At 42.0% G+C, this 27380-nt stretch overlaps 1 protein-coding gene across 1 annotated transcript in view; it reads left to right on the forward strand.

The window, feature by feature from the left end:
- Crybg1 (crystallin beta-gamma domain containing 1) overlaps positions 1-27171 on the forward strand; it is a 194492-nt gene extending 167321 nt beyond the window's left edge. Inside the window, exons 10-22 of the mRNA XM_042684717.1 lie at positions 506-541; positions 1575-1732; positions 2965-3091; positions 3179-3324; positions 9890-10016; positions 10201-10233; positions 11643-11755; positions 13802-13931; positions 15805-15944; positions 16610-16733; positions 17973-18131; positions 20384-20546; positions 25738-27171. Of these exons, the coding sequence (XP_042540651.1) occupies positions 506-541; positions 1575-1732; positions 2965-3091; positions 3179-3324; positions 9890-10016; positions 10201-10233; positions 11643-11755; positions 13802-13931; positions 15805-15944; positions 16610-16733; positions 17973-18131; positions 20384-20546; positions 25738-25826 (1545 nt within the window). The 3' untranslated portion in view covers positions 25827-27171. The remainder of the gene's footprint in view (positions 1-505; positions 542-1574; positions 1733-2964; positions 3092-3178; positions 3325-9889; positions 10017-10200; positions 10234-11642; positions 11756-13801; positions 13932-15804; positions 15945-16609; positions 16734-17972; positions 18132-20383; positions 20547-25737) is intronic.
- Positions 27172-27380: the final 209 nt, after the last annotated feature.

Below are 27380 nucleotides of genomic sequence, written 5' to 3' on the forward strand. Positions count from 1 at the left end.
TATATCATATTATTTCTCCATCCTCCAGATTGCATGTGTGAACTTAAGCAGTTTTATAGGCCAGGCTCTTAGAGCCAGGCAGGAAATGCAGGTGGGGGAGGCTGGCTAGTAGAGGAACTGTGGGGAGAGGTGGAGGTAGCTTAGCTAGCTAATGCCCTTGCTGTTTAAGGACCTGCCTGGGGCAGAATAAACCATAGATAATGGTGGCTGCTGATGAGGATTTAGGTTCACAGGTGGCCAGATCTATGATTGTTGGGCAAGCAAATGAAAAATACAGATTGGTTAATGAGAAATTTTCTAAGTTGAAAAAAAAAATCTCCCATACACATTCAGCCTATATATCCTGTCTGAGTCTGTCTAGGCTGTGTTTCTCATGTCTTCATCTCCATTACTGGTAACTTTAGCATCATCTTATGTAAATGAATGGTTCAACGGTGTGGGTAACATAAATGGTAATGCAGCAATGAAAAATCAGTTTTCTTCCTATGTTATTTTTTTCCCCCAGGGTGGCCGTAAAGTTGAATTCCCTACAGATCCAAAGGTAAGTGTGTTTGTTGTGTGTGCACATGTGTGTGTGGTTTTATTCCTCTTCCATCTCATGTGACTTGTGCGTACACCAATTTCCAACCCACTCTGATACACCCAGAGGAGGCAGGCCTCAGTTCCGCACGCATCCACAGGCTGGTAGAAGATCCTGGGACATTTGGTATCATTTAACAGGATATGGAGCCACACCCCTCAAGGCTCATTGTTCCATTGAGTTTATTATTTCTGGCTGTATTTGCTAATTGCATAGGTCTGTCACTGCTTGCCCATAGCCAAGAAGAAACTCCTTCAAGACACATTTTTCCTACTCCAAAATAATTCTTTCTGCTATTGATATTCTCTCAACTTATGCCATGTTTGTTGCTTATGTAGTTGTCTGTGGGAGTCTCTTGGATTTGTCTGCCTAGGCTGGCTTCTTTAGTTTCATCTAAGCAGTGTACTAAATATCAGTTCCCAACTTTAAACAAAAAATCGTTACTAAGGAAAATAGAGCCAGGTGCCCATAGCTTATGCCAGTAATCCTAGCTACTTGGGAGGCTGAACTCTAAGGATCATGGTTCAAAGTCAGCCTGGGCAGGAAAGTCCTTGAAACTCATCTCCAGTTACACACTAAGAAGCCAGAAATGGAGTTGTTGCTCAAGTGGTAGTGTGTAAACATTAAGCAAACAAGCTCAGAGATAGCACCCAATCCCTGAGTTCAAGCCTCAGGACTGGCCCAAAACAAACTATAAAACCAACTATCTTTTGAACCGACTGTTCAACATCTGGGCAGGGAAAAAGCTCAATAAGTTATTTTAAGTTATTATTTGTTATTAGTTGTTGTTACTTATTTAATTGAAAATTATGTCATTAAAATTATATTGAAAATAAAAATTTATATAGAAAATATAGTCAAAATGGAAATGGTCTATATTGAAAATACAGAGAATTTGTGTTCTAGATGTTTCTGCTTGAAATGGCTAACTTATTTCAGCTGCTGAGATAGTTAACTTCTTACATGCTACTGAAATATCTTATTTCTGTTGTAGGTAGTCATTTATGAAAAGCCTTTGTTTGAAGGAAAATGTATGGAGCTAGAAACAGAAATGTGTAGTTTTATCACAGAAGAAGGCGAACCAGAAAAAACAACAGGAAATGGTCATTTACCTTTTACATCAGTGGGATCTATGAAAGTTTTAAGAGGCATGTAAGTAGAGAAGTAACTGGTAAGGATTTCTCATTTATCCTTGATAAAGTAATAAATGACCTCTTTTCCCCAAAATAACATTCCTGATTCTAAGGTATAGTAGATTTATTTTTTTTCCCTTTTTCCCCTTTTCCTTACCTATCTACCTCCTTCCCTCCCTCTCACTCTCTCTGTCTCTCTGTGCCATTCTCTCTTTCATCTCTCTTCTGTTTTTTTCTTTTCTTTTGTTTTTGCTAGTACTAGGGCTTATACACGAAGCTTGGGTGCTGTCCCTTAGCTTTTTTTGCTGAAGGTTAGCGCTCTGTCTACCACTTGGGCTATGCCTCTACTGTTAGAATCCTTCATGGCCATCCCAAGGGACCACGCAGAGGCAGGGAGGCACAGGAGAAAGATTATTATAAGGTTTATTACAGAGGTGAAATTTCCCCAGGAAGAGGGAGCCCATGGCGTCTGCCCCTATCCAGGTGGCAGGTAGGTCTGGGGCTGGTAGTGAGGCAGGTATACGCACAGGTAGATCCGGGCTGAGAGGGAGTGGCCAGCTGTATGGCCGGAACTCTAGGGCAGGGAGGAGCTCAGGTGTAGGTGGAGCTGAGGACCAGAGGTGGGGATAATGTTAACTTCTTCTGGCTTTTTGTTGGTTAATTAGAGATCTGAGTATCTTGGATTTATTTATCCAGGCTGGCTTTGAACCACAATCTTCAGATCTGAGTTTCCTGAGTAGATAGGATTACAAGTGTGAGCCACCAGCACCTGGCTTTGTTTTTGTTTTTCTAGCAGTACTAGAGTGTGAACTGACAGCCTTCCACTTGCTAGGCAGATTCTTTACCACTTGACCCATGCCATCAGTCCAGGTGTATATTTCTTAGCTTTGTTTGTTTTTGGGTCCAGTCATGGGGCCTGAACTCTGGGCCTGGGCGCTGTCCCTCAGCTCTTCAGCTCAAGGCTAGCGCTCTACCACTTGAGCCACAGCACCACTTCCGGCTTTTTTCTTTTTGCTTATGTGGTGCTGAGGAATTGAACCCAGGGCCTCATGCATGCAAGACAAGCGCTCTACCACTGAGCCACCTTCCCAGCCCTTAGTTCGTTTTTTTATGTACTGTTTTCCTAAACTTTAGAGAATTCCAGTAACAAGACAAGTTTATGACTAGCTTCATAGCTATTGATATTTGTCATGACCCTGCTGTGCACAAGAGAAGTGCAAACCATGACTCTGTGCTGCTCTTTCTTTGCAGTTGGGTAGCTTATGAGAAGCCTGGCTTTACTGGTCACCAGTATTTACTAGAAGAAGGAGAATACAAGGACTGGAAAGACTGGGGCGGTTACAATGGAGAACTTCAGTCTTTGCGACCTATATTAGGTGTAAGTTAAAGAAAAGCTAATGGTTAGGACTCAGTCTCTTTGGTGATAAATGACTCCCCTTTGAATTTTGATTTTTTTTCTTAATAGGATTTTTCAAATGCACATATGATCATGTACAGTGAAAAAAACTTCGGCTCCAAAGGTTCCAGTATTGACGTGTTAGGAATTGTGGCTAATTTAAAGGACACTGGATATGGCGTGAAGACCCAGTCTATTCATGTGCTGAGTGGAGTGTAAGTGAAATCCTCCAGTCCTGATCCTGAACTTGGTTTTTGTCTTGATTTGGGGTAAACTAGTAGAGTATGTAACACAGAGTGGGCACTTAGCAGATAGCTATCTCGCCAGCTAAACACCAATTCTGCCGTTTAATACTTACTGTCATGTTGCTTCACAAATATTTCTCATATAATCTTTTCTTTTCATGTAATAGAACACTGAAGTAGGCTTTCGAGTATCATGACAGAAATCTACAGATCCACTTCCTGTGTCATTCATTATAAAAAGATCCTGAATATCTTATGAGATAACAGTCCTCTAACGTTAAAACCTGAGGCTGGAACAAAATCTCACTAAATTTTCCTGTGGTCCTCCACCTGCTCCAGTGTGTTTCTCATTGTTATTTTAACATAATCAAATACACACAATAAAATCATTATTTCAGTTTCCCTGGAGTTAACAGCTCAGTGGTTTATTGCATTTATAGGTCTGTACAAGGAGGTGGTACTACCTGTGTGATGTATGTATGTTTTGAGATAGAGTCTGCCTATGTAGTTCAAGTTGGTCTCAAACTCATGATCATCCTGCCTCAGCCTCCTGAGTGCTGGGATTATAGATGTGTGCCACCATACCCAGCCCAATGTTTTGTTAATGGCAAAGCAAGTTTGTTGTTTTTTTGCTTTGTTGTTGTTGTTGTTGTTTTGGCAGTCCGGGGGCCTGAACTCAGAGTGTTGGCACTGTCCCTGAGCTTCCTTTGCTCAAGGCTAACACTATGACTTGAGTCACAGTGTCACTTCCAGCTTGTTCTGTTTATGTGGTCCTGAGGAATGGAACCCAGGGCTTCATGGATGCTTGGCAAGCACTCTACCACTAAGCTATCTTCCCAGTCTAGCAAAGCAAGTTTTTATTGTAAGAGGACCAATGAGAGAGATAACTCTCGGGAATATAAGTGGCTATGAGCCAATCTTAATTGGAGCAAGTGATAACAATGGAACTCATTGGCTTAGGAAGTGAATTGTCTTGGAGAAGATTTTATTTCAGAGTCCTCAGAACTTAGTTGCTGTGTCTTGCCTGAGCTTCTTTCATGTTGGTTTAACCTTAGGCTGTCCCCTTCCATCTGGTGGTCTATGTTTACCCTGAATTTTTGCTCTCCCACCTCATTGCATTGCGGTAGAAAGAGTGCTCTTTGCTTCATAAGTTCTAGGTTAGACCTGCTGCCTAGGTGAAAATCACATGAGCATACCTGAACCCAGGCACTGGCTGTGCCTGGGAGATGTGCCATCCCAGGTTGGTCCCAGGACCATAAGGAGGGCAGGTAGATCCCATGTGGCCTAACAGCCAGTGTCTACAGTGGGAACTGCATGATCATTGTCATGGTCCAGCTGATGTCTGGTTTATTTTCCGATATGAGAAGTTTCTTCTGGATAAATGGGGGGAAAATGACATTGGTTCTGTTGAAAGTGGTTGATGTTAGTTGTTTCATGTGTTACTGAGGGACACAGGCTTATTTGAATCAGTCCAGCCTCAACCCTGTTGTATTTTGTGTTTATGTGAGGTAGGCCTCAATGAAGTATCTTTCTGTTGTTAGTCAGCACATCTTGTGTAGGCTCTTGCTTGTGGTGCCATCTTGCCAGAATGACAGCGGTCTCATCTGGGTCTTCCAGACTTAAAATGCCTTTTATTAAGGTCCTGTTCTGAAGCCATGGTATGGTAGATCATAGTTGGCTGTCTCCATTTCATCTGAAATGAGATGTATGGCAGTAGGCATTTGAAATGGTACAGTGGCTCTACCTTTACAGCTAATTATTTAACAGGAAATTTCAGTGACTGGTGAAAGAGTTGTGCATTTGATCCTCACCAGGTGTGCTGGTTCTATGAGTCATAGGCCAGTCATCTATCTACTCTGGCAAAGTGGCCACAAAGGATGCTGGGTAGACATTGGTATAGATTGCGCTGTTGGGACAGGTAGTGTTACTGAGTTGAACCAGTCCTTTCTTTACTCCCCAGACCCTGCTTACTTGAAATCAATTTCCATTACAACATATTGCTTTTCTGTTTTTGTTTTTAGCATTCCCAGTTGTATTTCCTGGCTTAGACATTCTTTTTTTTTTTTTTTCTGATTGTAGCAGCTGAGTTTTGGTATTGGGGGGAAGTTGAAGGAGGCACACATACAGGTTCACACTTCCTTTAAATTCTGTTTGCAGAAGGCCTTCTGTGTTACCAGATCAGCTGCTTCCTCATTTCCCTCATTTTAGTTTGCCATTTTGATAAATATTTATTGTGTATGCAAAGCATCATATTATGTCTTCGGAGACGTTACGCTGTTTACGCAAACCACAAATAATTATTGCTACAAAAAAAAGAAGAAGTTAGCTGGGTATTGGTGGCTCACGCATGTAATCCTAGCTACTCAGGAGGCTGAGATCTGAGGATCTCGGTTCAAAGCCAGCCCAGGCAGGAAGACAGTGAGACTCCTATCTCCAATAAACCACCAGAAAACTAGAAGTGGGTGGTAGCTCAAATGATAGAGCGCTCTCCTTGAGCTGAAGAGCTGAGGGACAGCGCCCAGGCCCAGAGTTCAAGCCCCATGACTGACCAAAAAAAAAAAAAGAAGAAGTTAAAACGTTTTAGAAATGCACAGCAGAGAGACAAATTTTTAGTCTAGATGCAGATAAGACTTTTGGAGGAGGGAAGGTTAAGATGCACCAAGATAAGGAGGAAAACTAACTTTTTTTTTCTTTTTCCAGTAATGAGTATTGAATTAGGGCAAGCACTCTACCACTTGAACACCCTAGCTTATTCATTTTTAAGTTTCAAAGGAAAATTGTTTCATTTAAATGGCTTTAATATTACTAGTAAATAAGCATCTAAGATGCTATGTTGTTTATTTTTTAGCATGGCAGTCAAAGTCAGAAAACTCTTACTTTGTTGTGGTGTTTTGCTTTTGGAGACAGGATCTCACTTTGTACCCCAGACTGGCCTAGAAGTCTCTATTCTCCTGCTTCATGCACCTGAGTGCTAGGATTATAGGCATTTGCCACCAAGCCCTGTTAGGAAAACAAACAGAAAAATCAAAGACGACCAAAAAAACCTCTTGAAATTCTTGCTCTGTGAAAGTATCTCCCAGGAGACTCAATATCACCTGGGTACTAAATTTTCCAGGTGGCAAACTCATTATTAGCTCTCCAGCAGCAACAGCCTTGAAGGAAGCTCAGGAAACAATTGAAGATTTGGGGGCCTGCATTCCATTTCTTCCTGGAGTGTCAGACTCCTGTTACAGTTCTGCTTCTCATCAGTGTCTAGTTCTGTGCTCTACTCCAGCTCATATAGTGCAAACTGGGCAACTGCTTTAAAAACAAAAAGGTAAAGTGAAGTATTTCTTGAGCTCAGATAAAAAGCAAAAGGGCTGTTGTTTGCAGTTCTTTCTCCTTCAGCCTTCCCCAGAAGGGCAGGTTTGCCCCGCTGCCTTTATTATATGTACAGTTACTTCAGGAGGCCGAGATGGGACCTGTTAACACTTGTCCTTGCCTCTCTCCCTTCCCCTCATTCACCTTTAAGCAGAGAAGTATGGATTTATGTGCACAGAATCCATGTGAACATGCCCAGCCAGGTATGTTTTTAAGATTCCTAATTATATGTCAACTCTGCACCATAGATAGGGCAGACTCTCACATCCAGGCATTTGGGGTTCATCCTCCTCTCCTCCTGCTCCTCATTCACTCAGTGCTGTGCCCAGAAAGAACATTGCTACTTTCTATAGAAAACATCTTTTTGCATATGTGTGTGTGCCAGTACTGGGGCTTGAACTCAGAGCCTGGGTGCCATCCCTGAGCTTTGTCACTCAAAGCTTGAGCCACAGCTCAACTTCTAGCTTTTTGGTGGTTGGAGGGTCTTATGGACTTTTCTGCCTGACTCGCTTCAAACCTCGATCCTCGGATCTCAGCCTCCTGAGTAGCTAGCTACTCAGGCATGAGCTTAGGAAACATTTTAATAAGCTATTTTCCTGCTTCAGCCTCAGTGAATTAGACAGGCTTACCTGGATGTTGGGGGAAATCTTTTGTGTCACAACTTACTATCTTTGTTTTTGTTTGGAATCCCTGGATTTTGTTATATTCTTAATTCTTTTGTTAATAATTGTTGTGAAGGTAGCCGAAGGCTGTGTGTGGAGAAAGCGCTAAAGGTAGCCCATGTTGTTGAATAGCCTTACCAGCTCTCATGGACTTTACTGCCTAGGCTGTCCTTGAACTATGATCCTCAGATCCCAACTTACAAAGTAGCTAAGAATATAGGTGAAGCCACTAGCACCTGGCTTCCTTGTTTTAAATTTTGGGTAGTAGGGTATGCATTCTGCCCTTTACTCTTGGTAGTCAGGCAATCTACAAGCTGAGTCATTCCAGTGGCTTTTTTTTTTCACTGTTTATTTGCCCAGGAGCATATTTGGACTGTAATCCTCCTATTCTACAGGTCCCACCACAGCTGGAATGATGTGCACAGGCCACTACTGAGCTGTTAGATGAGAAAGAGGCCTCATGAATTTTTGCTTGTACTGGCCTCAAACCAAAATCCTGCCTTTAGCCTTCTGAGTAGCTGAAGGCAAAGGTGTGGCCATCTTACCCAGCTTCCCCTTTTTCTCCTTGATGGCTGCTTATTTCCTGGTAATGACTATACTTGTGCTTTGGTTTAATCAACTACCTAGATAGTAAAATTGGGTCTTTTAATTATGAAGGATATAGACTCTTAGGTGTGGTTTACTAGAATAGTAAAGGAAAGGGAACTTTATGAGGCAGGTCATAAAGTAGAATGCTTGGTGACCTTTAAATTTTGCAGCCCCAGCCATGTTATGGCCACTAACTGGTTGTCACCAGACCTTAGAAAAAGCACCAACTATTCCTTATGATGGTTCTGAGCCATCTGTCCACTTCAGGCAGTTGGTATTTTTCACCTTCGTCATTCCTGGCACAGGGCAAATGGCTTTCCAGCGTTTATCGAATGAACAAATAGGTTCACTTTTTATGTCTTTAGGTTTTCACATCTATAAAATGAGCATGCCAGTATCTCCTTAAGATAAATGTGATTTGATAGATGTGAAGGCATTTGGGGGAAGTTCCACATAGACAGATATTATTCCTGTCAGTTGGGAGAGGGCTGGTACAGCAATAAACTGGTACAAGTAGAGCCTAGGTATTTCTGCACTGCAACAGAATCAAAGGTTTTTTCCCCTCAAAGACTTTACCTTTGGGTAGCAATAGTGTAAGTTGGTTTCATTGATTTTCTTCTTTGAATGTAGGTCATTGAAAAGTTGACAAATGAAAACTTTCCAAAAAGTCTTTGTTTCTGATATTTCTGTGATTGATTTTGTTTATTATGTTATTGGGTCATATGGGAAATACTGTTGGGAACAATTTTTTTTTTTTTAGCATTTAACTTTTTTTTTGTCTGTTGTGGGGCTTGAACTCTGGGTCTGGGCACTGTCACTCAGCTCTTCAGCTCAAGGCTAGCGCTCTACTACTTGAGCCATAGCACCACTTATGGTTTTCTGGTGGTTTATTGGAGATAAGAGTCTCACAGTGGGGCTGAGAAGGTGGCTCAGTGGTAGAGCGCTTGCCTTGCATGCCTGAGGCCTGGGTTCGATTCCTCAGCACCACATAAGCAAAAAGAAAAAAGCCGGAAGTGGCTCTGTGGCTCAAGTGGTAGAGTGCTAGCCTTGAGCTGAAGAGCTGAGGGACAGCGCCCAGGCCCAGAGTTCAGGCCCCACGACTGGACCCCCCCCCCCCCCCAAAAAAAAAAGAGTCTCACAGACTTTCCTGCCCAGGCTGGCTTTGAACTGCCATCCTCAGATCTCAGCTTCCTTAGTAGCTAGGATTACAGGTGTGAATCACCGGTGCCAGCCATTTCATTTTTTTGTTCTGCAGTGTGATTTGATATTTAATAGACATATAGCTTCCTGTTAAGATCTTTTAAATCTTTGTGTTGATAACACACAAGAATTCTTCCTTGTTTAATTTAAAAGAACTAGGCAATTTCTGAAAGTCGAATTTATTTCCTTAAAGTAGAAAGGAAAAAAAATCCCACAGAGAATTATTCTCATTGGAATTTTCTCAAAGAATAAAGATCTGATGAATGAAAACACAAAAAAAGAGGCTGGGAAGGTGGCTCAGTGGTAGAGCACTTTCCTTGCATGCATGAGGCCCTGGGTTCGATTCCTCAGCACCCCATAAACAAAAAGAAAAAAGCTGGAAGTGGCGCTGTGGCTCAAGTGGTAGAGCGCTAGCCTTGAGCTGAAGAGCTGAGGGACAGCGCCCAGGCCCAGAGTTCAGGCCCCGCAACTGGACCCAAAACAAAACAAAACAAAAAAAACCCCACAAATAAAGCATATAAAGCAAAATATCCTTTTTCTCATTATCACCTTGATTTATCATATAGACAAATCCAGCCTGTTCCTAATAGTTAACAAGGCCAGAAAATTATGGTATTGACTAGTAAATGGATGGATATTTCTGTATGAAATATATACACATCAGCCAGATGTGATAGGTGTTATGTGTAAAATATGAGCCATAACTAGTGTTTGTGTTTCTTTAGATGGGTAGCATATGAAAATCCTGACTTCACAGGAGAGCAGTATGTTCTGGATAAAGGTCTTTACACCAGTTTTGAGGACTGGGGAGGAAAAAATTGTAAGATCTCTTCTGTCCAGCCCATATGTTTGGTAAGGAGTTAATTTTCATATGAGAATACTACAGTGAAACCAGGATTTCCTTTATGTGTTTCTGGTTCATGTAATCTTGATTGCTACAGAAAATATTCTGAAGTGATCCTTAGCAGAACTTACTAATGATATGGAAGAAAAACTTTTCAACATACCCTATTCATTTTGTTTTCTTTAATTTTAGGATTCTTTTGCTGGCCCACGGAGACGAAATCAGGTAATTTTTAAAAGGAATCTGTAAGCTCACTGCCAGTGACTCACATCTGTAATCATTGCTACTGAAGAAGCTGAGATCTGAGAGTCCATGGTTCAAAGCCAGACTGGGCAGCAAAGACCATGAGACTCTTTTCTCCAGTTAACCACTAGAAAACTGGAAGTAGCATTGTGGCTCAAAGTGGTAGAGTGCTAGCCTTGAGCAAAAAGCTCAGGGACCGAGCCCAGGCCCTGAGTTCAAGTCCCATAACCAACAACAACAACAAAAATAAATAAATAAAAATAAGAATCAGCATTTTATCATCTAAGGCCTCCTGTTAAAAAAACTGAATTCACATATGTGTAAAGTATTAATTATTTGGGACATTTTAGTTGTTAGTTTTACCCATTTTTATGTTCCAAAAGATAATTGCATTTTAAAAATAAGATAAATTGGGCTGGGAAGGTGGCTCAGTGGTAGAGTGCTTACCTTGCATGCCTGAGGCCCTGGGTTCGATTCCTCAGCACCACATAAGCAAAAAGAAAAAAGCCGGAAGTGGCACTATGGCTCAAGTGGTAGAGCGCTAGCCTTGAACTGAAGAGCTGAGGGACAGCGCCCAGGCCCAGAGTTCAGGCCCTACAACCAAAACATAAATAAATAAAAATAAGATAAATTAAGCTCTAATTCTTAATTGATAGCATTAACCCAAGTACTGTATATAAGGTATATACAAGTACTGTATATAAAGCAAAACTTTATATCAGAACATTGAATCAGAGTTTACATTAGTATACTAAGAAATTCCAAGCAATGACTTAATTATGATAAATAGTAGCATTAGTTTTCAGATTTGCTGTGTCTGCATTAGACAGACATTTTATATAGTCTCACTCAAGCCTTTTGGTTGCTGACTCTGAAATCATCTGGAGTATTCCATTTGTTAGGTAGATTTTTTTAATGGAAGTGTTCAGACAGCCATAATTATAAAGGCACAAATATCAGCATAGCTGCCTTTATTGGCCTGTATATGATTTTGATAAATCAGCAAGTATCTTCCATGGAGAGGAAGGAAAACTATATTACATGGTTCCAAAATACAGTTTATTGTTCATGTTAGACCTGATGAACAATTAGTTTTGGCCACAAGAAAGCTTCGTAACGCCTCACAGCTTATTAACAACAGGGTGTGCTATAGAAAGTCACCTCTATTGTTGGGTTTCCTTTGAGGTCTCAACTAAATCTCCTTACATGGCTCAGCCACCATGTTTCTAATTGATCATTAATGATGAAGTAAAAACTTAAAGGATATATAAAATTCACACCTGCTTATTGTAACAAGAATTAGCATGTCAGGTTTGGGTTATCATTTCAAAAGTTGAGTTTGGGCATGTTTCAGAGAATAATTTTGTGTGTTTCTGCTTACTTTTTCAAAGGTTCACTTGTTTTCAGAACCACAGTTTCAAGGTCAAAGTCAAAGTTTTGAAGAGACTACAGGTCAAATTGATGATTCATTTTCAACTAAATCTTGCAGAATTTTGGGAGGCAGGTAAGCAAACAGTGGTGTGTCAGAGCCAGATTGTAGGAGTAAAGGGGGTAGAGTTCACACATCAACAAGTACTTGATAACACCTGCTAGGGGCATGGCACCACATGAAGCCAAGCTACTCTGCTCTGTGTGTGTGTGTGTGTGTGTGTGTGTGTGTGTGTGTGTGTGTGTGTGTGTGTGTGTGTGTGTGTGTGTGTGTGTGTGTGTGTGTGTGTGTGTGAAAGTATGCCTTGCAGCACTAAAGTCTAGACAGCGTGGGTGGGGGAAGTAAAGATAGCTCCAGCGTGCAGTGGAATCTAGCCAGGCTTTCTTTTTTTGTGGGGGGGCCTGGTTGTGGGGCCTGAACTCTGGGCCTGGGTGCTGTCCCTCAGCTCTTCAGCTCAAGGCTAGCATTCTACCACTTGAGCCACAGCGCCACTTCTGGCTTTTTTTTTTCTGCTTATGTGGTGCTGAGGAATCAAACCCAGGGCTTCATGCGTGCAAGGCAAGCGCTCTACCACTGAGCCACCTTCTCAGCCCCTGTATTCTTTATTTTTATTTTTATTTTTTGTTGGTCATGGGGCTTGAACTCTGGGTCTGAGCCCTGTCCCTGAGATCTTCAGCTCAAGGCTAGCGCTCCACCACTTGAGTCACATGCCACTTCTGGTGTTCTAGTGGTTTATTAGAGATAAGAGTTTAATGGCCTTTCCTGCCCTAGCTGGCTTTGAATCACGATCCTCAGATGTCAGCCTCCTGAGTAGCTAGGATTACAGGCATGAGCCACTGGCGCCCGGCTATGTATTCTTAATGCCTGCTCCATCATTTGGAAAAGGAGAGCTGGACTTGAGGTGGTTGTTAAGGTACCTCCCTAGGCCAGCATTTTTACAGGCTTACAAGAGTAGGGTAGGCCCTGTATGTGATAGGCAAGGGGAGGTGATGTGTGTGTGCTGACCAAGGCCAGCCACATTCCCAGCCTACGAGGGTTTTCTGTTAGGCAGGAGTGAAGCCAGCATGGACTGGGCCATTAGATCATCTATGAAGACTCTCCACTCTCAGTGGATGCTACAGGAAACATAAAATGGGACAAAAGCAATAGACTCAGCTTTCCAGGCTGAATGCAATAGTTTTACAAAAGCTTCATGAGGAAAGGTAAAGTCTGAGGTGAAAGAAACTCAGGAAACCCTGGGAGCCATCTGTAAAGAAGTGATAATAACAGCTGCAGTCAGTCCTGTGGGTCTTTATGGCTGAGATGCCATTGTCCCAGTTAGCAGTGCGCAGCGAAAGGGCTCTTGCCTTTTACTCAAATCCAGACTGAGTGTGAAGCTTCCATTTCTTACCTTCAGCCCACCCACCCTGAGTTCTTTACCTCCCAGCCCTGCTTCATTTATCACTACCAGATGTGTGTGTTTTGTTGCTGAGTTAGTGTCTGTTTTGGCTCACTGGAATAGGTACCTCAAGTGGACAGGGACTCCGTTTTGTTCTGTGCTGCATTTCTAGCAATAGGAAAGTAACTGACATGCAATTAGTCTTCAGTGAGCACCTTTTGGATTTAAGAGAAAAACATACAACTTCTTGGAAGAAGGTAGAAAAGGCCCTGAGAAACCCAGTGATGTATTCATGTCACAGTGATGCTTTCAGTCCTGGTCTAGGACAGAGGGATTGGAAATAAGGAAAAGAGAATAGTGAGAGAAATTTTCAGAAGATATGGATAAACTATAGTGACTGACCACCTACAAGGGTTGAAGAGAGATCGTTTGACAAAGAAAGATGTCCGAAGGCCTGAAGCCACCTTGGTGGAAGTATGGTGGCACTGGGGGTGGGAGAATCAAAACGTGGGCCATTCCACAGAGAAGGAAGTTTTAAATCTAACTGCCAAGTCCACTGATTAAGGAATATTAATTTGCCATAAGATGAAATCCTGTAAATATACCCAGATATTTTCAAAGAAAGAACACTGAGTTACAAGTTAGGTTGATTTTTTTTTTAATAGACTGCCTCTAAAAATCCTATTTTTAAATAGGAATATTCAAATTTCATACTGTGTTGTTTTTTTTTTCCCCTACTGCAGCTGGGTTGCATACGATGGAGAAAATTTCTCTGGAAATCAGTATGTGCTGGAGGAAGGACACTATCCTTGCCTCTCTGCAATGGGCCTCCTGCCTGGAGCAACCTTCAAGTCTCTTCGTTTTATAGATGTTGTAAGTACATCTGTCAGTGAATACAGCCTTACAGAAATGGATGCTTCACATTGCAGCTAAAACTTCTTGAGGAATTAACATTGGAGGCAGATAGTCGAGAGCTGGTGACTCATGGCCTGTAATCCTAGCTACTCAGGAGGCCGATATCTGAGGATTGAGGTTCAAAGCCAACCCTGGGCAGGAAAGTCTGTGAGTCTCTTATCTCTAGTTAACCACTAAAAATTGGAAGCGGAGGTGTAGCTCAAGTGGTAGGGTGCTGGTCTTGAGCAAAAACTCAGTATAGCACCCAGGGCCAAAGTTCAAACCCAAGAGCAAGTGAGTGCGCACACGCACATGCGTGCGTACGCACACACACACACAAATTTGTGTGTGTGTGTGTGTGTGTTTGCATATGAGAATGAACCTGGAGCCATGTGCATGCTAGGCAAAAATAACCTCTGAGCTACATCCCTAATTCTCTATGTATTTTTTTCTTTTGTGACCCGTTTGAGTCTATGCTGGGCTCAAACTCAGAATCTTCCTATCTCCATCTCCCAAGTGTTAGGATTATAAGCATGTACCACCATGCTCAGCTCACATTTTTAATTGTAACTTAATACTTCCAAATTGTTTTACTGACGTCTGATACGAAACTTGAGTATTTAGAACATTTTTGGCATGCCATCAAAGAAAAACACACTAAATGTACAGAGTAATAATGCAATGCTGCTATAATCTTTGTTGTCTCCTTTTTGTATGTTTTATATAAGCTAATTCCTAGATAGTATACTCCACTTCTGTACACACACACACACACACACATACACACACACACACACACACACACACACACACTCACACATACTCACATTCACTTACCTCCTCTGTTTACTGATGAGACAGTCTCCTACACAGACACATCATACAAATGAAGCCAGAAAGTGCCATATTTTTGCTACACAACTTTAAGCAAGTAGGAAAACCACTGTAATCCCACATGCTTTTTTGGCATATATTTTCTTATTTTAGGAATATTGTTCTCAGATATTTAGTTCAAGGTCAAATTCCTAATTTAAACAAACAAAGGCTGCTGTTTTTTGTTTTACTGAAACCAGTGGGTATATGTGCTTAATTCTCTTTACCATGCAATCATGGTCAAGTTTAAACATGTGGCCTCTATTTCTGCACACCCCCTTTCTCCCCGCCCATCCTGGACAGTGACCCCTACAGGAAGGTTCACAAGCATGACAAAAATCCTTGTCATGTTGCCAATTCAAACAAAGGACATCTGAAAACACGTGCAAGGGCAGACTCCGCTGTGCCATTGTATACCAGGCTACCACAGCTCTGTGAACCTTACCGTTTATGCCCATGGCTTCCATTGAAAAATAAACGTACATATCACCCGATGTAGAAGAAATAACTGTATTGTCAAAGCTCATAGAACTCATAAATTTTATAGACCACGATAGACAATTTGCCTTATGAAAGTTAGAACGTGTTTGTGACTTTAACTAAGCCTTCACTATCCCACAATACTGTGAAATTATGTGTTCACTTAATCAGAATAAAGAATTTGCAAATAAAAGGAAAAATAGATGCATATAAATTGCATCAGAAGTGTTCATATTTCCACGCTTATAATTGTTTCTCTGTGCCTGGTATATTTTCTTTTATAATGTGGCTTCCATCAGCCGTCCTATACATGCAGTGGAAACACTTCCGGCCCCTCCATGCTTCCTGTTAGCTTTGGAACCTGGAAATAACCCAGGCTCCTGGGAAAGAGAGTGTATGAATCAGTCAATCTGGCAGGTTGTGGCTTTGTCCTTGTAACTGGATCATTTTTATATAAACTTTGAATTATTAACAGAACATGATTTTTGCTCCCAAACAGGAATTTTCTGAACCAGCAATTATTCTTTTCGAAAGAGAAAACTTCAAAGGAAAAAAGATTGAACTTAATGCTGAAACAGTTAATCTCCAGTCACTGGGATTCAACACACAAATACGATCTGTTCAGGTTATTGGGGGCATGTAAGTTCACTACTTGTTAACCTAATAAAATACGTTATTGATTTTTAAAGAAATACCTTACAAGGTTGGAGGCATGGCTAGTTTTTAGAGTGCTAGCTAGTGAGCGAAAATGGTGGCAGGTATGGAGTTCAAGTCCCAGTCTGGAACCAAAAAAAAAAAAATAGAAAAAGAAACATCTCACTATCCGCTCAGGCTGTTCTTAAACTCATAATCCTGCTTCAGCCTCCTAACTGCTGGGGTAACAGGCATGTTACCACATCTGGCCTTAAAGATATATGTAGTATATGTCAGTGTGTATGTGTGTGTGTGTGTGTGTGTGCACGCGTGTGCATGCGTGTTTGCACATGTGTACACTGGGGCTTGAATTTAGGTCCTGTGTGTTGTCCCTGAGCTGTTTTTTGCTCACAGCTAGTGCTCTACCACTGAGCTACAGCTCCACTTCAGGGTTTTTCTGAGTAGTTTCTCAGCGATTTTGGTTATGGAGCTAAGAGAAAGCTTGTTCTTTGGCAGGAGTTGTACAAATGATTAAAATTCAGCTTGGGAGGATTTTTAATCCTTTAATAATTTTGAAATTCAATAGGATATAAAAATAAAGGCCATCCATGTAATAAGTACATTTATGGGGGAAAAAATTTGAGACAGTACCTCACTCTTTTTCTGTGCAGATGGATTACTTACGAGTTTGGCAACTACAGAGGGCGCCAGTTCCTGTTGTCTCCTGCGGAAGTACCCAACTGGTATGAATTCAGTGGCTGCCGCCAAATTGGTTCTCTAAGACCATTTGCTCAGGTACATTTTTCTTTTCTATTCTGCAAATGCACTCTCCCTCCGTCCTTCCCCCCCCCCCCCCTTTCTTTCTGTTTATGTGGTACTGAATAATTGAACCGAGGGCTTCATGCATGCTAGGCAAGCACTGTACGGCTAAGCCACCTTCCCAGCCTTGTAAATAGACTCATCTCTGAACTATTTCCTTTTCTTTTCTTCTTTTGTTATTTTTTTTGTCGATTGTGGAGCTTGAACTCTGAGCCTGGATGTGGTCCTTCAGCTCTTCAGCTCAAGGCCAGCGCTCTACCACTTGAGCTACAACACCACTTTCCAGTTTTCTGGTGGTTAATTGGAGATAAGAGTCTCACCAACTTTCTTGCTGGGGCTGGCTTTGAACCTTGAGCCTCAGATCTCAGCTTCCCGAGTAGCTAGGATTACAGGCGTGAGCCACTGGCACCTGGCTTGAACTATTTATTATTATTATTTTTTATTGTCAAGGTGATAGACAGAGGGTTAAGTTACATATGTAAAGTAATAAGTATACTTCTTGTCCAACTTATTACCCCCTCCCTCTACAACTTGAGCCAGAGCGCCACTTCTGGCTTTTTTCTTTTTGCTTATGTGGTGCTGAGCAATCGAACCCAGGGCCTCATCCATGCAAGGCAAGCGCTCTACCACTGAGCCACCTTCCAGCCCATGAGCCAGTATGAATAGCTGCAATTCAACTTTTTAGTTTTCATATACAGTTTGTGATTGGCCTCTCCCCCACCTCTCAGTATTTGGGCTGTCTGTGTCTTAAAGAGGTGTGGCTGTTCAGAAATGCTTTGAAACCCAACATCAAACATGGTGGGTCCCAAGCTCTGTTATCCACAGACAGGCTCCCTGGCCCAGTTACTTTTTTTTTTTTCTTGACAGTACCAGGGCTTTAAACTTGCTTATCTTTCTTGCTCATGGCTGGAACTCTTCCACTTGAGCCATACCCCCAGCTTGAACTTTCGCTGATGGTTAATTTGAGATGGAGTATTGAGCATGTTTCTGCCTAGACTGGCTTTAAACCATGAGCCTCCAAATCTCAATCTCCTGAGTAGTTAGAATTATAGGCATGAACCACTAGCTCTTTCCAGTTCTCATCACTGAAAAAATAAGTCTGAAAACCTGACTCCTTCATCCATACCTCACGTTAGACTCTGCAAATGTTAATGTCTGTCTAGCTCCTCTAACAGTACATCTCTGTATGACTATTGCTGGGTTTTTGTCTTCTAGAAACGAATTTACTTCAGACTTCGAAACAAAGCAACAGGGTTATTTATGTCAACCAACGGAAACTTAGATGACTTGAAGCTTCTTAGAATACAGGTGATGGAAGATGTTGGTGCTGATGACCAGATATGGATTTATCAAGAAGGATGCATCAAATGCAGGGTGAGCTTTAAGATGAGATGGGGTCTGTAGTACCTTAGCCAGCAAGGGACTTGTCCTTTGTTCTTTGTCCTGTCTTCTAGTTGACTTAATCTCACAGTTCCTGGAGTGTGTTCAGGAACAAATTTGAAGGTCTTTCCAATGAACATGTTTCCCAGCTCAGATACAACCAATCTTAGGAACTTAAAATGCTAGGCACATCTAGCACAGGTCAGAGTTTTTGTTGTTGTTGTTGTTTTGCCAATCCTGGGGCTTGGACTTAGGGTCAGGGTGTTGTCCCTGAGCTCTTTTGCTCAAGGCTAGCACTCTATCACTTGAGCCACACCTCCACTCCCAGCTTTTTTTTTTTTTTTAAGTGATTAATTGGAGATAAGAATCTCACAGATTTTTCTGCCGGGACTGGCTTTGAACTATGATCCTCAGATTTCAGCCTCCTGAGCAACTAGGATTACAGGTGTGAGCCACTAAAGCTGGCTTTAAGAGCTAGCTAAAGGAAGTGATGCTATTCTGACCCTTTCCATAGTAGTCCAGCAAATTGACAGAAATCACTCTTGGTTTCTCAGTGTTGGAGAATGCCACAGAATAAGAGGAGGGTAGCAATACCTCTGTGTGTACAACCTGGTCCATTTCCTAATGGCCACATGCTGTAAAATGGCTGCCGTGTATTTCAGCAGGATTCACCCCTTCAATCCCCTCAGACTTAGGTTCTGTAGGGAGTAGTGAATATGGGGAAGTGAGAGTAAGCAAGAGTATCAATGTGATTAAGGCACTGTATATGATGTGTAAAACTCTTAACAATTAGCACACACGTCAAAAATATGAATGACAGGAAGGTGAAACAGGTCCTGTGGTGGGGGCTGGTGGGAGAGGGTGAACAGAGGGTTAAGAAAGGTTAATATTTCATTTTCTGTTTTCACATATGTGTGAGGATGGTTTGTAGAGCTGGGCTTGGGAAAGGGTGGGGGATTAAGGAGAGTGGCAGAGGGGCTGAGTCTGATGGAGGTATATTGTAGGCATATATGGGCATGTCAAAGCAAAACCCCCTGTACAACTAAGATATCAATGAGAAATGTGGGGAGACAAAGTGAGAAATGGCCCATCCCCCTCTCATCCCTCCTGCCACGGCAGACATGGAAATGCTGAACGTCATCAGATCTTTATGAGTGAAGCTCATGCTTCATCGTCGAAGGCATCTTTTTGACTCCCTGACTTTATGGGCTTTACTGTTTGCTCCTGCTCCTTTAAAACCTCACTGCCCATGAGTCATCCAAGGGCAGAGCCTTGTGAGAGGAGCACGCTGGCCCTCCAGGGATGTTGTGCTTGAGAAAACACCCTTTCGTAAAGAAGCATGGCTCAGTACCTCAGAAACAGGAGGCACAGAAGCCCCTTTGCCTTGGGATTGCTTAGATGCAAGAAAGCGGTACTTTCAGCAATGACTTCTCATAGCCTTGCAGTGATGTTATTCAACTTTAGTTTCACTGAGGAAAAAATGAAATGTCATTGATAATCACAGTGGCTTTGCCTCAACATAGAATAATTAGTATACTTTCTTTTTTGGGTAATGATGGGGATCAAACTCCACTGTCTCACAAGTTAGAAAAGGATGCATATCTCTAGCACAGACTAGTACCCTTCCCATCTATTTCTTTAAAAATACCATGTGTTAGTGGTATATGGACATTGACTGCCATACCCTGTTAATGATGAAGGGTAAACTGGCTTCAAGAAGGATTCCTCAATATTGTTTGCACTTAAATGGCTTCTACAGAGCTTGCATTTTCTTTTTCTAGCTGGGTAGCACACTGAGGGAGTTTCTGACCAAGGAAAGACAAGAAGCCAATCAAGGCAATTTCAAGTTTTGAGATAAAATGCCCTGTAGCCACCCCAGTGCTTGGGCATTGAGAAGTACAGTTGCATACGGAAGGTCAGGACATGCGGAGGTGTGGGGTGGCGGGGAGAGACCAAGCTACAGACCTGGGCTCAGTTCAGTCACTTCCGCCAGGGAAAAGTACCTCACCAGCCATGTGGCTTTCCTGAGGCCTCTCTCACCAGTTATCCAGGGAGTCTTACGAGTGACAGAAGTCTCCTGGACAATGGGCAGGAATTAAGAACTGTCCATCACTCATGTCATATGGAATAAGAGCCAAATGCCTTACATAGGACAAATGAAGCCTGGGACTACATTAGTTTTGTAAATAAAGTTTGAGATTTAATATGTATCCTTCTTTGAGATACTTTTGTTTTCCACTGAGCAGATAGCAGAAGACTGCTGCCTGACCATTGTGGGCAGCCTGGTAACATCTGGTTCCAAGCTTGGCCTGGCTCTGGACCAGAACGTCGACTGTCAGTTCTGGTGCATGAAGTCAGATGGAAGGATCTACAGCAAGCTAAAACCAAATCTGGTTCTAGACATCAAAGGTAAGGAGAATTTCCTTCAATGCACTGTACCTTTCTTAAGGGGGAAAAAAAGATCTGCTCCTAACTTTTGAAAATGAGCAGTGCTTGGGGCTGGGAAGGTGGCTCAGTGGTAGAGTGCTTGCCTTGCATGCATGAGGCCCTGGGTTCACCTCATAAGCAAAAAAGAAAAAAAACAGCCGGAAGTGGCGTTGGAGCTCAAGTGGTAGAGTGCTAGCCTTGAGCTGAAGAGCTCAGGGACAGTGCTCAGGCCCAGAGTTCAAGCCCCATGGGACAACAAAAAAGAAAAAACAAACTAGGGCACATGCTAAGCATGTACTGTACCACAGAGCTACATCCCTAGCCCTGTTTTTATAACAGTGTGAGACTAAAAGTAACAGTTAAAATGCTGTGCTCTTATTAGTGTAGTTCTTATTTATATATCAGCTTTTTTTTTTTTTTTTTTGGCCAGTCCTGAGCTGAACTCTGGGCCTAGGTGCTGTCCCTGAGCTTCTTTTGCTCTACCACTTGAGCTGCAGCCCCACTTCAGTTTCTTGTGATTTAACTGGAGACAAGAATCTCACAGACTTTCCTGCCTAGGCTGGTTTTGAATAGCCATCCTCATGTCTCAGGCTCCTGAGTAGTTAGGATTATAGGTGTGAGCCACCGGCACCAGGTACCTGTAGCCTTTTATTGAAAAGTGCTAAAAAGAATTAACTGCCAGGAGGATTTCAATGGAACATGTGTTCAATTAAGTTAATCTAAAGTGAATTGATGGTGCTTGGAAAGAATAAGTTGGGCCAATAGTCCTCAAACTTCATATGTAGTAGATCATCTAGAAGGCGTGTTTAAAACCATAGATTGAGGCCAGGCATGGTACCTCTTAGCCATAGTTTCAGCTACTTGGGAGAGGGGATATTATTGAGACTCCATTCTCAGCAAATAAGTTGGGCACACACCATGAGCCCAGCTATGGGGTGGTGTAAGTAGGAGGATTGAGATTCAGGCTGGTGTCAGGCAAAAAAAAAAGGGGGGGGGGGAGGGACAAAATTTGAAAAATAACCTGAAGCAAAACAGACTAGAGGTATAGCTCAGAGTAGGGCCCTGAATTTGTTTATTTGTCTATTTATTTTTGGGGTCCAGTCGTGGGGCCTGAACTCTGGGCCTGGGCGCTGTTCCTCGGCTCTTCAGCTCAAGGCTAGCACTCTACCAATTGAGCCACAGCGCCACTTCCAGCTTTTTTCTTTTTTGCTTATGTGGTGCTGAGGAATTGAACCCAGGGCCTCATGCATGCAAGGCAAGCGCTCTACCACTGAGCCACCTTCCCAGCCCGGGCCCTGAATTTAAAACTGCATATTAGTGGGCCAAGTCTTTGGAGTTCCTGACTCAAGGAATCTGGAATGGGACAAAAAAATTTACTTTCCTAACAAGAACCTAGGCATTGCAGATGTAGTTAGCCTGAACCAGCTGAACCAGGGAATAGTTAATGGAAATTTAAAACAATATAAACAAAACAACCCCTAACCTATACACGGGAAGTCAGTAAGCTAGTGTTATTGCTATTTAAAAGCAAATGGGAGCAGTGTTTATTCATATCTGGAATAATTTGTAAATTATCATTAGGCACTTTTCTATTCCCTATCAGGAAAGACGGTATGATTAAGCTTTATAATATAGTGAACTCGTGAAAATGTAAGTATACCATACTCACTCCTCCATTCTAAATTATAGCTAGAGCTGGCTCAAGTAGCTAGGATTAGAGGCGTGAGCCACCGGCACCAGGCAATAGCTGTGATCTGGAAAATGGAAAGTAAAGCCTGAACATTTTCATCGAGGACTTTGATACCTGCAGGGGGACTCGAAGTATCTTTCAAGTCTGATAATGTCCAGTAGGCAGAATGGCTAGTCTGCTCTGTGAGATTAGAACCACTAGGACTGAGCAGTGAGAAGGGGCTGAGAGGCAGAGGACAGCATTTAGGGCACAGGAACTAGACACCATGATTGCAGGATGGATGGGGACCAAAATGTAATATAAACTAGAAATAGAAAATGCATGGAAGTAGCATATAGAAAATAAATACATTCCTCATATTACATTGGTACAGCAGACAAGCAGAATACTCATTTTATGAATAGTCAATGTGGAATTCAAATGGTTTAAGATTCAAACTATTTAAGAATCACTGACCTAGGCCTGTCTTTATTCTTACTATGACCAACTTTATGGCAGGGCTCCTCATTCTACACAGGAGAGTAAGATCCTCAGAGAAGACAAGGAAATTAACTAATTGAAATTTTGAGGAATTCAGAAAAATCAGAATGGTTAGACCCCAAAAGAAGGCTGAGCAAACTTCTGCATTGCTCCAGTGTGATTAGTGTCTTCTGTCCAGGCTCTAGAGCAGTCTTGTTTAGGCAGCCTCTGTGTGGCAGGCTCTCTGCTTGACACTGAGGAACCACAGTGAAATGTTCTTGGCTCCAAGCTATGGGGCTCCAAGAGGTTCCTGAGTGCGTCACTTCAGGCTCTAATACTTTGTCCAGTGTATTTGCAAATTCTCTGTGCCATGTCCATTGGAGCAGTTACAATAGTTACTTTCTTGTTCCAGAATTACATTCAGAATGTGGATGAATGATGCCACCTTCTGGACATGCGAGAGCAGGGCACAGCCTGCCTCCTGTGCAGAGGAAATACAAGCTTCTTGTCTTTGATGCCCTTAGGAGGAAGGCATGGTTTTCATTAGCTACACAGTAACCTTTTGTTACCTGTAAAAACTGCCATAGGACTTGTTAAATCAGCTGCTTTTCTTCTGCTTATATTTGAGGAGTAAGTTGTTTTGGTAGACATTTAAGTATTATCCAGTCTTACAATGGAGCTGATTCATGCTCACTTTTCAAAACATGAAAAGTCTGGCAAACCAATCAAACAGCTATGTAGATCATGAAAACTAAATGAACCAAGTAGTAGCTTTCCTTCTCCACTCCTTCTCGTCTCTTCTGGGTGCTAGGACTGTAAGCACACAATGCCAGCAGCACCTTTCTTGATACTTAAGGGAGTAAGAATGATTTCATTAAAGTAAGAGGTAAAAGTTGTTCCAATTACTCTTCCTTAAGTCCTACTTGCCAAGAGCTGACATGTAACTGACACAGCAACTCTTCCCAAGTACATTAGCAGTAAACAGTGATTTAGAATAAATACTCAGGTGGTAGTTTGGCCTACTGGCAATGGTGGATCCATTTTTTGTTTTCACTTCTACGATCAGATCTTGAAGGATAGTCTTTCTATCTCCAAATACACATCAAGAAGTTTGTTCTTGGAAGTGGTGCTGTGGCTCAAGAGGTAGAACGCTCACCTTGAGTTGAAGAGCACAAGGACAGCGCCCAAGCCCAGAGTTCAAGCCCCACGACCCACAAAAAAAAAAAGTTTGTTCTTCACATACCATTGTCTATATTGACTGGTCCAGTATTTTCTAAACCAGGAAAATAATAAAAGAACTAGGATGATTTAACCCCTCCCTCCCAAATTAAGTTATTTCTCACTTTTTAGGCTTCATGATTCTAATTAGAATCAAAGTAATATACACACACAAAAAAGTATATAGTAAGGTACCTTGGGGCCCTTAGTGCTTTCTGAAATCTTGGTGTCTTTATTGTTGCTGAACTCAGGACCTTATGCCTACTTGGCAGGTGTTCTACCACTTGAACCAGGGCTCAACTCCAACTTAAGTCTTGATGGTGGGAACTCTTATCTCCCATTGCAAGCTTATAAAGAGCCAGGTGGCAGCTTACTTTGCAGGGAGAGTTCTGTGCTCCTGCTCCACCCTGCAGGGTCGAGCCTCTAGATAACAATGATTTCTTATGGAAGTAGGAAGACTCCTTCCCTAACAACCTAGGTCTATCGTGTAAGTTGTCTCTGATGCTCTACATGTTTTAAAGGAAAGATGATCACTCCTTGGCCTGAGGATGAGCTATGATTTCCGTCCCAGTCATGGCCTGCATACATGTGCAGTTTTATTTCTATGGGGCCCGATGGAAGAGCTTTGGTGAGAGGCTTTTGCTGTATTAGATTAAGGTATCTGAAAGTGTTTATTCCACACTGCAGGGAGGGGAGAGGGGAATCAGATAACCCTTTCTTTGTTGATGATTCTTCTGTATTGAAGAAGCCATGAAGCTGGTTTTCTCCTCAGGTATGTGAAATTTCTAGTAGGTACCTTTGGAAAGTCATCTCATACACACTCCAGTGAGAGAGAGTTGAGGAGTCCATGACCCTACTTTTATAGTACAGTGGTACTCAGCATCTTAAATACTATCAAGTTGTATGTGAAGTTGTATAAGTAGCAGGAACGCTTCTGTGTTCCTGTGCTCACTTGCCTTTTACCTAATTGCAACTATTTTCCATTATTCATGCAAAATCTGTTGCTTTTCTTTAATTGTGAAAATACTGAAAAAATTATATTAAGTGAAATAAGCCAGGCCCAAAGAAACATAGGTCCCATGGTTTCCCTTATTTGCAATAACTAGTATATGTCTGAGTCAAGCAGAAAAGGTCAGGAAAGTTGATGTTAGGGAAATGAACCCTAAGATATGTATTCAAATGGTTTTTTTTTTCTTTCATGCAATTGTTTCTAACACATTTATAAGATGATTTCTTTGTTGCTTTGTATGTCCCTCCCCCACAGTATAACCCCTGCTTTCACTGTATTTGATGTTGATATAATCTGTGGAGGGGAAGGGAAAAAACAAATCGTTTAAATAGGGATACAGGAGGACCCATTGCAACAATGAGATGTACAAGATGTTATGTCGAAAAAATCTGTTGCTTTTCATAGCCACTTCTTACTGCCTTTCTAGGTCTGCCTGCTTAGTTCTCACTAGTTTCTCAAACCCATTTCACCACTAAACATACAGTGGTGTCTCTGCTTTTTTCCTCCTTTACATTTCCCACCCCTGCATTGCTTCTCAGTTTTAGACATAGAGTGACTGAGAACTGGGTACAAAAAAGGAAACCTGCAATGTAAAATATCCTGTCTGATGGGTTTTCACATCAGTCTCCGGCAGGTTGACCACTTCATTGCCCAGGCCTTAGGCTTTTCTTGCATTTTCTTTCCTTGGAGCCGTTTTATGCAGTCAGCTTTTGTTCCACGGCTCTTGGGATGGAGTGTGCATGTGTGCTGTTGCTGTCTCTCTGGGCACATTGCTCACTGCCCTTTCTTTTTTTCAGGGGGTGCACAGTATGACCAAAACCACATTATCCTCAACACGGTCAACCAAGAGAAGTTAACGCAAGTGTGGGAGGCCATGGTATTGTAAAGCTGACGAAAGAAAGTAGGAGCAACCTTTACGGGAGAGTCTTCGCGGCCACCTTTTAAAAGAAGCTCCGAAGGACAGTGTGCATGGAGGAGCCCAGTGGGAAGTGGACAGACTCCTTCAGTCTTGGGTTAAGACAGCCACAACTGGGATAATTGTCTTTTCAAAGACTGGTAGTTTTGAACCAATAACTTGTCCTCCTTTCATTTCTTGCCTTGCAGTTCCTCTAAGTAGCTACTTAAACATCAGCAACATTTAGGTTTTTTGTTTTGAAAGGTGTTATGTCACAACTGTACATTTTAAATTATTTCCAAAGACAGTGACAGGAGGGGAAAAAAAGACCAAATTCACTGACTTTGTGGACTGGCACATCCCTTCAAAAGGAAGGACAGAAGTCAGGTTTGTAAGGGAGAAGACAGTTTATATCTGAGAAGAATGCTATATTAGGCCTGTACTTTTGGTCCACGGCCTCAACGTTTACTAGAACCATAAATTATGTTGAATAGTGAAAAGTCTTATATATCCAGAGATGGTATAAGGAGTTCAGTAAGTATAACAAAACACTTTTCAATTAATATTAAAATTAGGAATTTATGAAATTTCATGTCCATGTCTGCTAATTTTTTTAGCAGGACTTGGATTATTCTAACGCATGTATGGACTGGTCTAAATGTCACAAGTGCCTTTTTACAGCTGCTACTGGAACAGTATTACCATGGCCTAATTTATTAGCCCTCCTTGCTCACCTACAGCAAGTACTGAACACATGTTCTACAGTGTTTTTCCTCAGTATCACATCCTTCTGGTAGCACAGAGGGTTATAACACCCCAGGGGAAAACTAGCACAGATCCAGAAAGTACAGGAGAGCCCTGAGGGGGCTGCTTGGTGGTCAAATGTAGAGCTCTTGAGGAACCTAAAACTCTTAAGCAACTCAAGAATGAAAATGGAAACTTTTAACTGCTGGCAACACATGGGCCCATCTCTTGCTGCTCACAGGGAATTCTAGTTTCAAACAAAACTTCTAAACATTTCCTTGAATATGTTTTTCCTTATTTTGTCCTCACCACTGAACATGGGTGCTCCTGCCTCAGGATTTTCATCTCATCTGTTAAGAGTGCATTCCTTCTCTGGAGCCCATGGCAGGCCCTTGTCATCACAATGATCCAGCTTGAGTTTAAATATAGCATTTGCACACATACAACAGCATTCAATATGCTGTCTAGGTCTTACCTGTGTAGCTCTGATCTTAGGCCTTTTGTGTATATATCATTACAATGTAGTGGGGTAGGGGATTCTACAGTGGTCTCTGCTGAATCTCTCTTGAATAAACTTCTTCTGGTTGATAAATTGCTGAGCTCTGAGTCTGTTCAGGAACCCTCAGTACATTGCCAGGAGTCAGCTGGCAGACTAAAAACACAAATGTCTGACAGACTACCCATTAGGGCAGGAGAAGTTTGACTAATCCTCACTTTTCTAGATAGGGAGGCAGGGGAAGTCCTGTCTCACATACTCTCTTGAGAATTGAACCACTCACTTCCATCTGGGAGCCTTCAGAG

This window comes from Dipodomys spectabilis, unplaced genomic scaffold, assembly GCF_019054845.1.
Source record: "Dipodomys spectabilis isolate Male_0828 unplaced genomic scaffold, ASM1905484v1 ptg000001l, whole genome shotgun sequence".
Lineage (NCBI taxonomy): Eukaryota > Metazoa > Chordata > Mammalia > Rodentia > Heteromyidae > Dipodomys > Dipodomys spectabilis.